Source organism: Rhineura floridana, chromosome 8 (assembly GCF_030035675.1).
Source record: "Rhineura floridana isolate rRhiFlo1 chromosome 8, rRhiFlo1.hap2, whole genome shotgun sequence".
In the NCBI taxonomy this organism is placed as follows: domain Eukaryota; kingdom Metazoa; phylum Chordata; class Lepidosauria; order Squamata; family Rhineuridae; genus Rhineura; species Rhineura floridana.
The window spans coordinates 135,735,834-135,750,159 of record NC_084487.1 but is presented as its reverse complement, the minus strand read 5'-3'; the positions used below and the strand labels follow the sequence as shown (position 1 = coordinate 135,750,159).

At 42.5% G+C, this 14,326-nt stretch overlaps 1 protein-coding gene across 1 annotated transcript in view; it reads left to right on the top strand.

The window, feature by feature from the left end:
• NOBOX (NOBOX oogenesis homeobox) overlaps positions 1-11,481 on the top strand; it is a 41,254-nt gene extending 29,773 nt beyond the window's left edge. The window contains exons 6-9 of the mRNA XM_061582616.1: positions 6,702-6,972; positions 7,651-7,994; positions 8,611-8,958; positions 11,217-11,481. Coding sequence (XP_061438600.1) covers positions 6,702-6,972; positions 7,651-7,994; positions 8,611-8,958; positions 11,217-11,242 — 989 coding nt within the window. The 3' untranslated portion in view covers positions 11,243-11,481. The remainder of the gene's footprint in view (positions 1-6,701; positions 6,973-7,650; positions 7,995-8,610; positions 8,959-11,216) is intronic.
• The last annotated feature ends 2,845 nt before the right edge of the window (positions 11,482-14,326 follow it).

Genomic DNA, 14,326 nt, shown 5'->3' with positions numbered 1-14,326 from the left:
CCCCTCCCAAAATTGGTCAAGCATGAGGCAGTCGCCCTGGCAATAGAGAGGTAAAGGCCCTGTAGCTCCCCACCCCCAGTTTTGCAAAAAGAAAAAAATGTTAAAAAGGGTATCAACTGAAAAAGTGGTTTCTATGCCCCAGAACTCCCTATCCCAAACACACATGCCTCCCATGCCCAGAAAACAAGAAAAGCTACTTGTCTACTGTACTCTTCCTGTCCAGAATAGAATGGAGGGGGGCTGACTTCCAGTCAAAATTGACTTTGGAAAGGGCATATGCTCAGTCTACATCCATACCCAACAAAAAACTTTGGAGCCTGGTTTCTAGCTGGGTTTTTAAATGCAGGTCTTGGGAACTTTCCAGCAGCCATTCATTATTACTGTCATGGGTGCCAAATCGGGAGCTTACGGGCACTGCGTTGATGACCACTGCTCCATACTAACCACACGCTGCAGTTATGGTAACAGTTGGTTACAGCTCATGGCTAGTAAACTTTATGGTTGTGCTAAGGCAAGGTTTGGCTTAGTGTGATGTGCAAACCTGGACACTGTAAAATACATGAATCTACAAGAATGATCTGTGGGATCTAACTCACCGGTGCCACATAGGGTTTTTTAAAATTTAAAACAATATATTATGCCATTCATATAGCATAATTAAAACAGTTGTATTAGTATGACAATGTCAGTATAATATATTATTGTTATTCACTAATAGGCAAAAAACCTTATGGTTTAAGAATGTACCTATAGCCAACATATATTTCTATCAAACTTTAAAAAGCCGGGAAATTGGGCAGCTATAGTGAAAGCAGGAGACCTGCCCTCCTCTCTGAGATATTGGACTGCCCTACAAATTGGTCAAAATGCAAACACCATTTGGGTCAATCTTTCACAGTCCAATCCACTTCCTGTGTAGCTTGCAAGAATTTGGTAACATTTGAGTTCAGACGCATTTATTTTTGTGCAATTATGTTTGAAAATGGAAATGGACTGCCTTCAAGTTGATCCCGACTTATGGTGACCGTATGAATAGGGTTTTCATGGTAAACAGTATTCAGTGGTGGTTTTACTATTGATTTTCTCTGAGGCTGAGAGGCAGTGAATGGTCCAAGGTTACCCAGTGAGCTTCATAACTGTGTGGGGATTCAAACCCTGGTCTACCAGGTCGTAGTCCAACACTGACCCCAGGGAGGGGAGGGGGAGGAGATTGGGTGGGTGGGCACTGGCCAGAAGGGAAGCCCCTTTCCAAAAGGAAAACATTGTGAACAGTATCATTGCTTTTCAGCATTTCCCCCACCTTTTTATTCTACAGCAGGCACACGTAGCCTCCCACCCAAGTTTAAACCAAAGCTGTCCCTGGCCACATCCACACCAGGCCTTTATTTCACTTTGGACAGTCATGGGAATCCTGGGAAGAGTAGTTAGTGAAAGGTGCTGAGAGTTGCTAGGAGAGGCCCTGTTCCCCTCACAGAGCATCAATCAGAGTGGCTGACTGTTAAACCAGTCTGGCCACTGGAGCTCTGTCAAGAGAATAGCAGTCTCCTCTCAGCACCCTTCACAAACTACATTTCCAAAGATTATCTGAGGGAAGCCATCACTGTCACATGAGAAATCAAAGTCTGGTGTGGGTGTGGCCCTGATTACCCAAGCCAAGCAGCTGTGAGTCTGGCTTTTAGAATACTGACAGTTGGTTCTTATTGAGCATGCCCGACATCATTCAGTTTAATGCAAAATTTCTTAAATTAATTAAAACTCAGCCAGGCATTTTTAACTTTTAAACTGGAAACGATGAAGGTTAGAGTATGGGGCAAGGTCAGTAACAGGATTACAGGTCCTCTGTGAACATGGCTGATTTTTAATGAATTTCAACAGATTATGAGAACTCTCAGAGAAAAAAGTCCAAAAGGGGTCTGTTTTTCCACTCTCTCTTTAGACTTTGAACTCTCGATTCTTTCTGACTGTTTTGTTTATCACCATGAAAATTGAGAAGGTTGTTAAGCAAGCGTTTCTGAGTTCAGGACTATAAGTTTTGTAAGGTTTTGCGTTGAACTGATCTTATGGGAAGCATCGGAATGACATGGTGGGTATTTTCAATTTATCATTGTGGAATGTGAAAAATCCATGCTAGCTCTAGTATACAGCCACTCTTGTGGCTGTATAATAATAGTTTAACCGTGTAATCATGAGTTTTGAATTATCCCTAACAGCACATTTCACAGAACTTGCAACCATAGCACAGGCTTAAACAGCCTGTGCACAATTACCACATTTCACAACTTTGAGACTTGGACAGGCACAACAGTTACATCAGTGCTGTAATTTTCTGTCATCAGTGTGGCATAGTGGTTAAAGTGTTGGACTACAACCTGGGAGACCAGGGTCGAAATCCCCACATAGCCATGAAGCTCATTGGGTGAGCTTGGGCCAGTCACTGCCTCTCAGCCTCAGAGGGAGGCAATGGTAAACCCCTTCTGAATACCGCTTAGCATGGACACCCTATTCATAGGGTCGCCATAAGTCGGAATCGACTTGAAGGCAGTCCATTTCCATTTTGTCACATGGCACCTCCCTTTTATCTTGGCATCAGTAGAGGCAGGTGTGTGTGTGACTGTTTGGGTTTATATATACTGGAAGCTGTTCAGAGAGCTTTCTGTTAAGGGGTGGCATACAAATATTGATAAATAAGTATATTTGGAAGTGTAGGTAAAGACCATCTGGCCACAGGAGTCTATACCTCCTTTTGTTGTTATGTGCCTTCAAGTCGATCATGACTTACGGCAACCCTATGAATCAGTGACCTCCAAGAGCATCTGTCATGAACCACCCTGTTCATATCTTGTAAGTTCAGGTCTGTGGCTTCCTTTATGGAATCACTCCATCTCTTCTTTGGCCTTCCTCTTTTTCTGCTCCCTTCTGTTTTTCCCAGCATTATTGTATTTTCTAGTGAATCATATATTCTCATTATGTGTCCAAACTATGATAACCTCAGTTTCATCATTTTAGCTTCTAATGATAGTTCTGGTTTAATTTGTTTTAACAACCAGTTATTTGTCATTTTGGCAGTCCATAGTATGCACAAAGCTCTCCTCCAACACCACATTTGAAATGAGTTGATTTTTCTCTTATCCACTTTTTTCACTGTCCAACTTTCACATCCATACATAGAGATCCAGAATACCACGGTCTGAATGATCCTGACTTTGGTGTTCAGTGATACATCTTTGCATTTGAGGACCTTTTCTAATTCTCTCATAGCTGCCCTCCCCAGTCCTAGCCTTCCTCTGATTTCTTGACTATTGTCTCTATTTTGGTTAATGACAGTGTCATGGTATTCATAATCCTCATTGTGGACGTTAAAGTTACATAAATCTTCTGTTGTCATTACTTTCGTCTCCTTGATGCTCAGCTGTAGTCCTGCTTTTGTGCTTTCCTCTTTAACTTTCATCAGCATCCGTTTCAAATCATTCCTGGTTTCTGCTAGTAGTATGGTATTGTCTGCATATCTTAAATTATTGATATTTCTCCCTCCAGTTTTCACACCTCCATCTTGGTCCACTCCTGCTTTCCATATATGTTCTGCGTATATATTAAACAAGTAGGGTGATAAAATACTCCCGTCTCATACCCTTTCTGAATGGGAACCTCTCCAATTTTGTCCTTACAGTAGCCTCTTGTCCAGAGTATAGGTTGTTCATCAGGACAATCAGATGCTGTGGCACCCCCATTTCTTTTAAAGCATTCCATGGTTATACCACCTTTGGTCTTATTAAAATAATTAATGATTTCAGGCTTGGATTTGTTGTCTGAGATTGCCACATCTCGATGCACTGAGGAAATAATCACTGGCTTTTCTTTGGTACATAACTAGCAAGTGTCAAATCTTTTTGAAAACCAAAATGCTGCTATTCACATATCTGGATTTGTGGAGAAGATACACTGGGGGAACTTCTGGTCTGTTTGTTTCAATGTACCAACCACAGACAGGTTTTTGTTAGTGTAATTATGTGGCTAGTAGCACATTGATGAAAAAAGTATCAGTTGTATAGTTCATGCAGTATAGTTCAACTCTGCAAATGTGGTGTTAGATTATCAGCTATTGTTGAGCTGCTGGGACACCTTTATATATGTCAGCAGTCTAAACATAAGATGTCTTGGAATTGCAATACAGGCAAAATGTCATATTCTGTGAGTTTGAGTAATATAATATTGGATACCTTCTACAGAATGGCACTTATTGTTCATCAATTGTAAGGCTGTTATATAATATGCAAGACTTTTGAAGAATGTCACGGGGTCAACATGACCCCAAAAGCTGAATTAGTAAGTTTTGCTCAATGTGAAAATTTTGCAGGATAATAAGGAAGGTTCTAAGAGAAAAAAATTGTTCTAAAATATTTGTAGAGGGTTTTTGTAAACCTATGGGGTACGTTGACCCATAATAAAGTTTGTAGTGCTATTAAGAAAAATTAGTAATTTACCTATTATTAAAATAGTCAAAATATTGGCTTAACACTCTCTATGCTCTTTTCCCACAATAAATTAAAAGAATAGGGTGTGGTCTATACATTTTGCAGGGTCACTTTGACCCCTAGCATCTTACGTGCTTTTTTTTCAGGGTGATATTATGCTAGTCCTACTCAGAGTAAACCTATTGAAGTTAACAGAAACAACCAATTTACGTTCATTAATTTCAGTGGGTCTACTCTGCGTTGAATAAAACCCTCAGTTTTCTCAGTCATTTTAATAGGGGTAAAATTGACCCCCAAAACCTGTAAGTTGATTTTTTTTGCTAGGTTTAGGAGGGGAGCCCATGAAACACTACACAGCCATTCACACCTTATCCTTGTGAAGGACCACCTGAAGCATGGCCTATAGAAGACTGATACAAAAGATCTGCATTTTTTCAGTGCTGTGAGGATACTTTTGACCTGTCACCTGTCAATGGATGGTTAAGGAAAGATATCTAGATTGCCCCCACATACGAATGAATGACAACTGTGCGTTTAGTCTGTCCCCTCCCCCCCCAAAAAAATGTCCAGGAATGTCCTGACTGCTCATTATACCCCTTTCCTGTAAGGAAGAAACTTGCAGGCAGTATCGGAGAAACCTGTTCTGTGCTAGAAGTGAAGTGTCATTGGTGTTAGATGTAATTGCAAAAATTCATAAGCAGCTCAAGAGGAATCTGGATCCTCCCACCATCCCTTTTGCCCTTCTGTAGAAGAGTGTGAAGTAAATCATGTTTCCTTTAACTTGTCTTAACATGATCTCCTACAATATATGCAATTCGAAAGATGCTTCAGTGGAAGAAGCAGCAAGCCAGAATGATTGTCCTCAGTATGACCCTTAGGGGCCACTTCACACATTATGCAGAGGCAAACTTACGTTGGCCACTGACAGTACACACAACAGGGAACTGAGACAAATCACAGTTCCCTGATGATACAGTTGTGTCATACCTGCACGATACTCATCAGTTGAGGCTAGTCATCAAGGGCTACTGGGGCACAGCCTTCCCAAAAAGACTGTCAAGTAAATTTTTAACCCCCCCAATATCTCAAAACCACACGCTCTTGTCTGTCCCACATGCATTCCGATCTAATCCCAAAGTATATGGTCCCTCTCCTGTGTCTCTGGGCAGAAAAAAATAGAAAATTGAGTAATAGGGCTGCTAGCTTTCCAACCCAGTTGCGAAGGTTCTCCCTCCCTCCCTCTTGTTGTTATGGAGACTCAGTATAAGCTTACTAGGGTTGCCTTGAAGCACAATCCGAGCATGCTCAGAGCTATTTCCTTGAAGGCCACACTTCAAAGCGCTTTTTTTTTAGCTAGCCAGAAGAAGGGTGTGGTTGCTACTTTGAGTAACTTGGGGATTTTTAAAATTGGTATTTGTTAAAAAAGAGCAAAGAAGAAAGAGTGCGAGTATCTTTCTATAATATCTATTCTTTACTTAATCATTTGCATTTATTTATGTGACATAATACATATAGGCCACAATTCCCTCCACCTTATTATACTGTCTGGAAAAAAGATGTAGAAGTGAATGAGCTGGGGGAAGGGAATAATCTTTTCCCATAGATCTGGAAATTTACAGGGTTCCTTGTTAACAGCCCTGTTTGGCACCTTTAAGACTAACTAATTCAGGCTTCAATCCTGTACATACTTATCAGGGAGCAATCCCCATGGAATTCAGTGGGGCTTCTTTGGCATGAACCTACAGTAGAAATTGTGACAGCAGGGATCCCTTCTGAACCAAAGTAAGACACTTTTCAGTTTAGTTAGGTGTTATTTATAAAATTGCAATGCTTAAATGTCCACAGTAGCTTTGCAAGGGTAGAATATAGGGAAAAGTCCAGAACAACTTGACCACACCTATGTCACCACTCATTGGCCATGCTCCCATGACCTCCTAGTAGCCCCACCAGCTTTAGTGGGCATCAGCCACCACTGATACTCTGTGAATTCACACATTAAGGTTTAAGGCGTTAAACATACCTGAAAAATGTGTGGTGAACTTGAGAACCACTAACCGAGAAAGCAACCATTGTATGACATTGTATCTCCATTCAGCTTCTGTCTTTTTAATGCCACTGCTTTCCTTGCAGACTTTCACCCCTGAATCTTCTATTCTCTTTCAACTGCTGGGAGTGCTGAGGCCTGCTGTTTACCTTGCTTATATGACATGTTCTTTTTTTCCTTTACAGTTATCTCACTTACTGGCAGGACAACCCCATATGAGTCTGTCCAGACAAAAGTTATTTCCCCGGGTACATTTGGCTCCCTCAAGGAGGAGATCTTTCCTGCCATCCCAAGTCCTCCACCTATTCATAGAGCCAGCCTCCCATTCAACATGATATTTAACCCAAACAATCACATTGTTCCACTGATGCTGGATACCCCCAGCAGTGAATACAGTCCAGCCAGCCAGGAAAGCAGCTCCAGTGAGGCCTTCACCTATAGCATCCAGAACCCAAGGTAGGAGAGTAGCAAGTACAAGTGAACCTGGTGGAAGCAAGAGGTGAAGGCAACTGAGAGTTTATGTTAAAGATGATTGCTACTGAGTCAAAAAGGCTAAGTCGTACTCCCATCGCTTTTGGCTTTCGTCCCACCCTGCAAAATCTGTTATCTTTAATTGAATTTGAAATTTACCATCTGCAGTGCCTGCATCATTTGTGAGCAGATTCACGTGAAATTTACTGCACTTTTCTACCCCACCCACCAGGCATGTGTGTAATATTTGCACGTGTTCTGCAGTCATGTGTGATGTGGTATCTGTGTCATAACATGTCTGTGAACAGCCCCATGTCTCGTGATAAGACTACACGTATATCAAATTCAAACAAAGGCATGAACATGAGTGTTTTTACTGGAGGGCCTCATCATCTTTGCAACTCCTTTTCCCTTGAATTTTGCTAAAGTTTGAACCTGAACTTCTTATGGAGGCAATGTAAAAAATAGTATTTGGGTATACATTTAGTGCCTTGACATGTGAAGGTTTACTTTAATATTTCAAAAATTTGATACTTTTTGTAGTATGTAAGTGTATGCATTTTCAATATATTAGAACATGTTTTCCCCAAAATGTTTTCCTCATCTTTTGTGGAGAGAGTGGATTACAAATCTTAATAACCTGTGAACTGTTTTTCCCCCCAGTAGCGACACTCCTGTGCACTGTAGTTACCCTGAACAGCTCGAACCTACCGCCAACCTAGAGATGCCATATTGTCACCCAAATAGCCAGTCTGGGGTTTCCCAGTTTAGCCAGTATCCTCAACTCCAGGTGCCTCAACTGCATCACTTCCCAGTTCACTTTACTGGCGGTGCATTGTCCAGTGTCCGCCTCACACCAGCTACACCTAGTAAGTCCAGCACAGCTTTTTGCTCCCTTCCTTGCAATGGCGGGCTTGTAACTTATGGAACAGCAGAGGCTTCTCGAGGGTATCTACAGAGCCATGTAGGAGGACAGCTCCTAATACAGCCACCAGCTGGGAACTCAGGTGAGCATCCCTCAACCAAATTCTGTCCCAGTACTGGCAATTCCTTATTAAGAGACAGATGCCATCAGGCCTGGTGCCAGCAGCTGGCCAAGTTGAACACTGGCTGAGGGCCCAGGAACTCAGAAGGGCCTCTCAGTGGCCCAACCTGCTACCCACTTGCTCACTGCTGGGCCTAGGTGTGCAGGCACCACTTCGTTTGGGAGCTAAGCTTGGCTTCTATCCACAGCTGCCAGCAAGCCTCCACCTCCCTGCCTCACCTAGTAGCCTCTGAAAAAGGACCAAGGGGGTCCTTCTGACAGCTAGGCATTCTGGAGGTGGCCAGGAAAAATGGTTTCCTTATAGTAGCAGCAGTAAGAAAGGCTTTTTAAAGTTCAAAATGTTTAATATTTTTTTAAAAAAAACCCTAAGTTTAAAAACTGTTTCTGCGGCAAACTGCTGTGAAGGAGCAGGCGATCTTCTAGCATGTCCTATATTTTTATTCAAAGACTTGGCATGAAATTTAAAGAGTTGTTCCTGGTAAAACACAAATCCCAGAGTGATGGATACAACGCAAAGGAATTACTTGTTTTCTTTTTCCACCCTTCTCTTCTTCTTTCTTGCTTCCGCTTTTACCTAGGCTGTATCCCTGCATTTCAGGCTATGCCCTGGAATGATTTTTATGTGCAAGGAGCTCCATTCTCCAATCAACTTTGTTCACAGACACAGTTTTCCAGGTCAGGAAGGGGATGTTGTTCTGCTGAACAGGCACAATACACTCAAAACCAGAGTGTGCCACCCAGTTCCTGTCTGCTCCAGCTGCCCAGCGCAGCAGTGCCAGCAGCTACTACATTGTTCACTGACAACCATACGGCAGCAGCAGACCCAAGTGCAAACTTGGACAACCAGTCACAGATGGAACACACAGTGCCACCTGAGAAGGACTCCGATACTGACAATAGCCCCAAAGACAAAGGAAATATTTCTGGTGAGTCCTAGACATATGGCCACCAAGACGTAGTCTGGAATGAAGATTTAAAATAAATGTGCCAGACCAGATGTGACAGTGGGTGATCTGTGGTAGGATTTCCCATGGTTTGTGAGGCAAATAGCAGCCATGAGCCAATTCAGATTGGGAAAGAACACAGGGCTAGGAGGAGTAGCAAATTGGAACACGGCATGGATTCGAAGCAGGGGTGCTTGACTATGCAAGCATCCCTGCTTGGTTTGTTGGAAGCAGAATTGAAGGGCATACAGCCCACCACCAGTAGGCCTAGATTATGCTCACATCCCAGGCCCTCCACTTTACTGTTGCCACAAGAGTGAAATAAAAATGCATATTGCAAAAGCAGGTATAGCAGCCAGTGAAAGGAAAATTGGAAGGTTCAGAACAGCCTGCACATGTAAACCAATGGATACATTCTCTGTCGGTTAGCATAGGGCGCCTCTTTCAAGAGCTACAGCAAGATAAGGTGTTCGTGGAACCAAAGACCACCCCCTACTGGGGACCTTCTTACCTCCCTTGAAGGTTGGAATGTTGACCCCCAGCAGCACTTCGAAGAGCCCTCAAGGATTTGCAAGTACTGGAAGAGAATGCTTGCAATCTGTTTTTGGGACTACCAGAAAGGTGTCTAAGCATTCATAGTGACAAGGTTAGTTTCTTGGAGGAAAGTGTTCCCAGGTGGAACTTTTTTTTAGTGTCTAACCCACACAAAAAAGAATGTGACGACTGGAAGAGAGAATCTTATCCTCCTTCACAGTGCCACCACAATTTGATAGGGAGTTTGGGAGTTCGAATTGCCACTCTGTAGATCATCCTATTTTAGGTGCAGGAATATTAAAGCTGAACCCTAGGCATTCAGTTTATTTAAGGCATGTAGTCCTCTATATGCATGGGCACCTGGGATTGTGCTGCCTGTGCAGAGGGCCTCCTAGGGAGTAACTCAAATGTTCCTACTGTTACTGCTGGTTTGACATTTTGTGCAGGAAGACACACCTCAAGACCATCCCTCTGAAATTCCTTAAGTGTTTTTTTCAAATCCATGCTGAGTGGGTGAGCTTAGCATGAAGCATCTGCCACTTCTAATACCCACAAGGGATTGTTCTGATGCTCCCCTCCCCATCTTTGTGGATCACTGAGGTCAGACTGGAGCTCATCGCAACTGTAGAACAAAATGAGACCAGCAGCAGCACCCAACTACTCTTTCCCCTCCATTTCACTGCTACGTTTGTTGGGGAAATAACCCTCTGGAAATACCCTTGAGCTATGTTGCTCCATGGAGGTACTTAAGCTTAGTCCTGTGGCACTGAATATAGTGCAAATTACAAAGTGAGCGGTGAAGAAGGCCGTTCCTTGGAAATCACTTATATAACCCATTGGGCTCTAGTGTCCCTGCATCCCTCCCAGTCCCTTCTGTCAGTTTTTTCTTTACCTGCTCTGAAAATGTCAAGAGGGCCATACGAAATAAATGTAGTGGTGGTAGTGAGCAGTCAGGGCCAGCTGAAGAGTACCAGTAGTTGGATCAATGATAATACAAAAATACTGCCATAAGTTAAACATTTTGAAAGTTCCCCAAAGTATATTTTGCCTTTGTTTTGACACCATTTTTCTTTGTCGTATGGGTGAGACATGGCACCATTTTCGCTCTGGTGGGAGTTGCAACTATTACATTTTATTATATCATTTTAGTTAAAACTATATTTTTCTTTAAAAGAAGGGGCATGACCAAAGATAGCAAGGCCTAGTGCTGCATGGCCATGGTTAAAAGAGAAGGGATGGGGCTACAAAACTGATACTCATAGTAGCTGCAAGAGATTATTTTCATTTTTTTCATGGAGAAAAAATGATGGAGTTGAAGCCCTGAAATTTGCTGATAAGAAAAGATTTCCTTTGGTGGCCAGTTCCCATTTAGCCATATTGTCACTGCTCATCATACTATTGTATGTTGGTGACCCCACAAGGTTCCCATGATCCTAGATGGGATGAGTCACTGCTCCCCCCCATTCGGAATTGCTGTTCTAGATAGTCAGTTCCTGTTCATGAGGGCCCCTTGACCATTCTGGCCTGTGGGCAATACAGAGAACAATGGGGGGGAGGGTTCTGTACTGATAAAGATCAGGATATGCCACACAGAGTACATTGAGAACAACTGGTATCGTTTTGGAAGTGAGAGACACAGCTCCCCAGTGCATGCTTTTTTCCCAGACAATGCCTTCACAAAATTATTCTAATCTTTATCTTTCCAGATTCCTGTGAAGAGAGCAAGAACTGACTCCGCTTCCTCGGAAAGCAAGGGAGTTGAGAGAGAAAAGTATATGACTTGGTTGCTTTTAAAACTTCTCTTGGCGATAAACAGAGTAGCACTGTGAAATTAAGCACCCCAAACGACTAAAAAGGGAAAATAACAGGATTGGTTCTATTGTTGTTTAATTTATTATTCTTGTTCTACTGAGGAAAGAAGCAGTGAAACTTCTGTCAATAAAAAAATCCTGCCCTTTGTTTTGCAGATAAGATCTTATTGTTCTTAATGCATCCAAATTTGTCTTACACCCTGATGAATAGGATGCTCACAGTTGTCAATCAGCTGCAGAAACCCCTGAGATTTCAAAGTGTTTTCCAAGTAGTGCAGTAAAGGGCACTTAAAATCCACCTAGACCAGGAAAAGATCATTGTCTTTTCTGTGCCTGAAAACCCTAATTCCATGACCACCCTGTTCGTTTGTGTGTATTTTTCACTACATTCACACTGTACATTCATTCCATTAGTATTGCAATTTAAACAGTCACAGCTTCCCCTAAAGAATCTTAGGAAGTGTCCTAGAGTTCTCTGGGAAGAGGGACCGACTGTTAAACCACTCTTGACAATTGTAGCTCTGTGAGGGGAATTGAAGTCTAGCAACTCTCAGCACCCTTCAAAAACTATACTTCCCAGGATTCTGTGGGGGAGAAGCTCTGCCTCTTTAAAGTGCAATAGTAGTGGTGTAAGTGTATGGTGCGATTGTGGCCTTAACAAACAGAGGCTATCGCTGTCTCCTGAATCCTCCACAAGCATCACCAGTCTCCAGAAAGCCCTCAAAGAGTACCCCTCCCTATGTTTCCTGCCTGGTGTGTTCTTGTTCGCTTTGCTGGCAGGCACATTTCCTAATGTTGGAACACAAGGAAGGATAAGTAACTTACTTTCATTCACTGATTTGTCAATTCCTACTGTCAATTCCCTTTCTTCCCCAAAAGCCAAAGCACAGTGCACCCTCACTTCTCACCTCCCTTCTGCCTCTGGTGCAGCCTTCACAGTTAACTCTTAAATTACCGCTTGTTATTTTTGCAGTAAAATTCCACTTCTAGAAAACTTCCCAATACCTGGGCACTCAGTGTCCTAGACTAAATTATCCAAAGTTACTTATGCTATGTTGCTGTGTATTTTGATAAGCAGCCTAGTTTCTGTATCAAGCAGGTGGCAGCAAGTCCTCTAGCAGAGTTGAGCCAGGACTGCAATGAAAAATGTTTTCTCCTAAGGCAGTTGAACTAAATTTATTTCCTGAACATGGAGTAGTTTGTCGGTGTGCATAGAGACCTGTGTCCCAAGCGAGCATGGCAACAACTACATGCCGTGTTTCTGCTTTTATAACTTTGAGGACAGGCAGCATGCACTCAATCACTTTTGCATAAATCTTGCCTCCAGAAAGTATTCAGGGTTGCGATAGTAGTAGCTATCTGTGTAGTAGATGGGCTCACATTTCTTGCCTTCTATCATATACTCCTCAATATAGGGAAACCAAATGTGAAAGTGGACCAGAGTTCTGTACCTTTTAGTAGTTTTGTAAAAGAAAACATTTCAGCAGGTACAACCTTCCTTAGCCCATGCCTGCAAGGATGCACTTACTGAAATGCTGTTTTCCTCACCTGTTCAAGGTACAGAAGCCATAGAAGTTAAACTGATTCAGAAACAGATCAGAAAGGTATAATGCACTCCAACATCTGTTCTCCTACAGAACAGAAGGGTGCTTTTCTGGCCTCCTCTTAAAAACCTTCATTGACATCGATTCCATATTTTTAACAGACTTGACTCTCTTGCTCAACAATAGCAGATAGGGAGCTGAGGATTAAGAGAAGTAAATTTACCAAGTTCACACAGTAGAGACCCTTGCTGAGCTGTGAGCTGAGTTCTAGACACATATCCAAATCCAGTACATTGTCTATTTAATCACCCTTATTCCTCAGAGAATCATACTAGAAGAAACAATGAACATGGCTATCAACAGATATGGCATAAAGATAGTAGAAGCAATTGAGCCAGGGTACTTGACCTATATTAAAATATAAAATGGAATGTCAATACTGAGGATAAAAGAAAGCAAGGCATAAGGGATGTGCAACAGAATGTGGTGAGTGGGATGGCCAACATTTCAATCAGCCAGTGTAACTGTCTCTAACAGCTGCTTGATGTGTAAACCACTGGCAGCTGCTAATGTTAATTTCTGTCAAGAATTCAGGAATTCTAACTGAGAAATCATCTCCCAAGCCCAGGGCAATTGATCCCAGCCAGGCACAACCCATGCCTCCCTTACCAGGGAGAAGTTAAACCAAACCAACCCTGCAAGGTAGGTAGACTGCCACCACCCCTTAAACCTGGTCACCCACTCTGGGCCAAGGGGAAATGCAAAGTGCCAGAAATAGACTTGCCAAGGATTCTAGAAGACGAGCCAAGGATGCACTCCTTGTCTTGAAGACTTAAGGCAAAATACCCAACTATAGTCTATGGCTAATTGGTAAAGGTGCTGGATTCAGAGCCAAATTCCCCCTAAAATGAACACACACTGGTAAATAAGAGGCAGCTTTATTAGAATAAAAGATAAGTGCAAAAATGTAGTAACAAGATAATTCCTTAAACACCCCTAGGGTTAGGTAAAATATAAAAGGCAGAGAGTTCAAGTCACAAGCAAAAATAACAAATGTCTAGCCTATTCCATACTCACACAATATAGGAAGACAGGCAGAGAAATGTCATGGTTCCACATCTCCCCAGCAATGTATAGCCTGGATAGCAGATGAAATTCCAGTATCAGGTAGGACTAAAGAACATTAGGGAACAAAGACCCAGCATCTTAGTTCTACCTTTATGGGGAAAAGCCCAGCAACAACCAGGAATTAATTAGCCTATCAGGGGGCTTACTGATAATGGAGTCTTTCCAAGCTTTTGCACTTAACAGTCATGTGCCTCTCCAGCCTTCCCAGGCCTGTGACCTTGAGGTACCAGGCTCAAACTGATAAGCAGGTCTTTTTACCTCTGCCTAATTAACTCAGTTCAGCTGTAAGAACCAACAGTCTCAGGGCCTCCCAGAGGCCTTAATTCATACAAG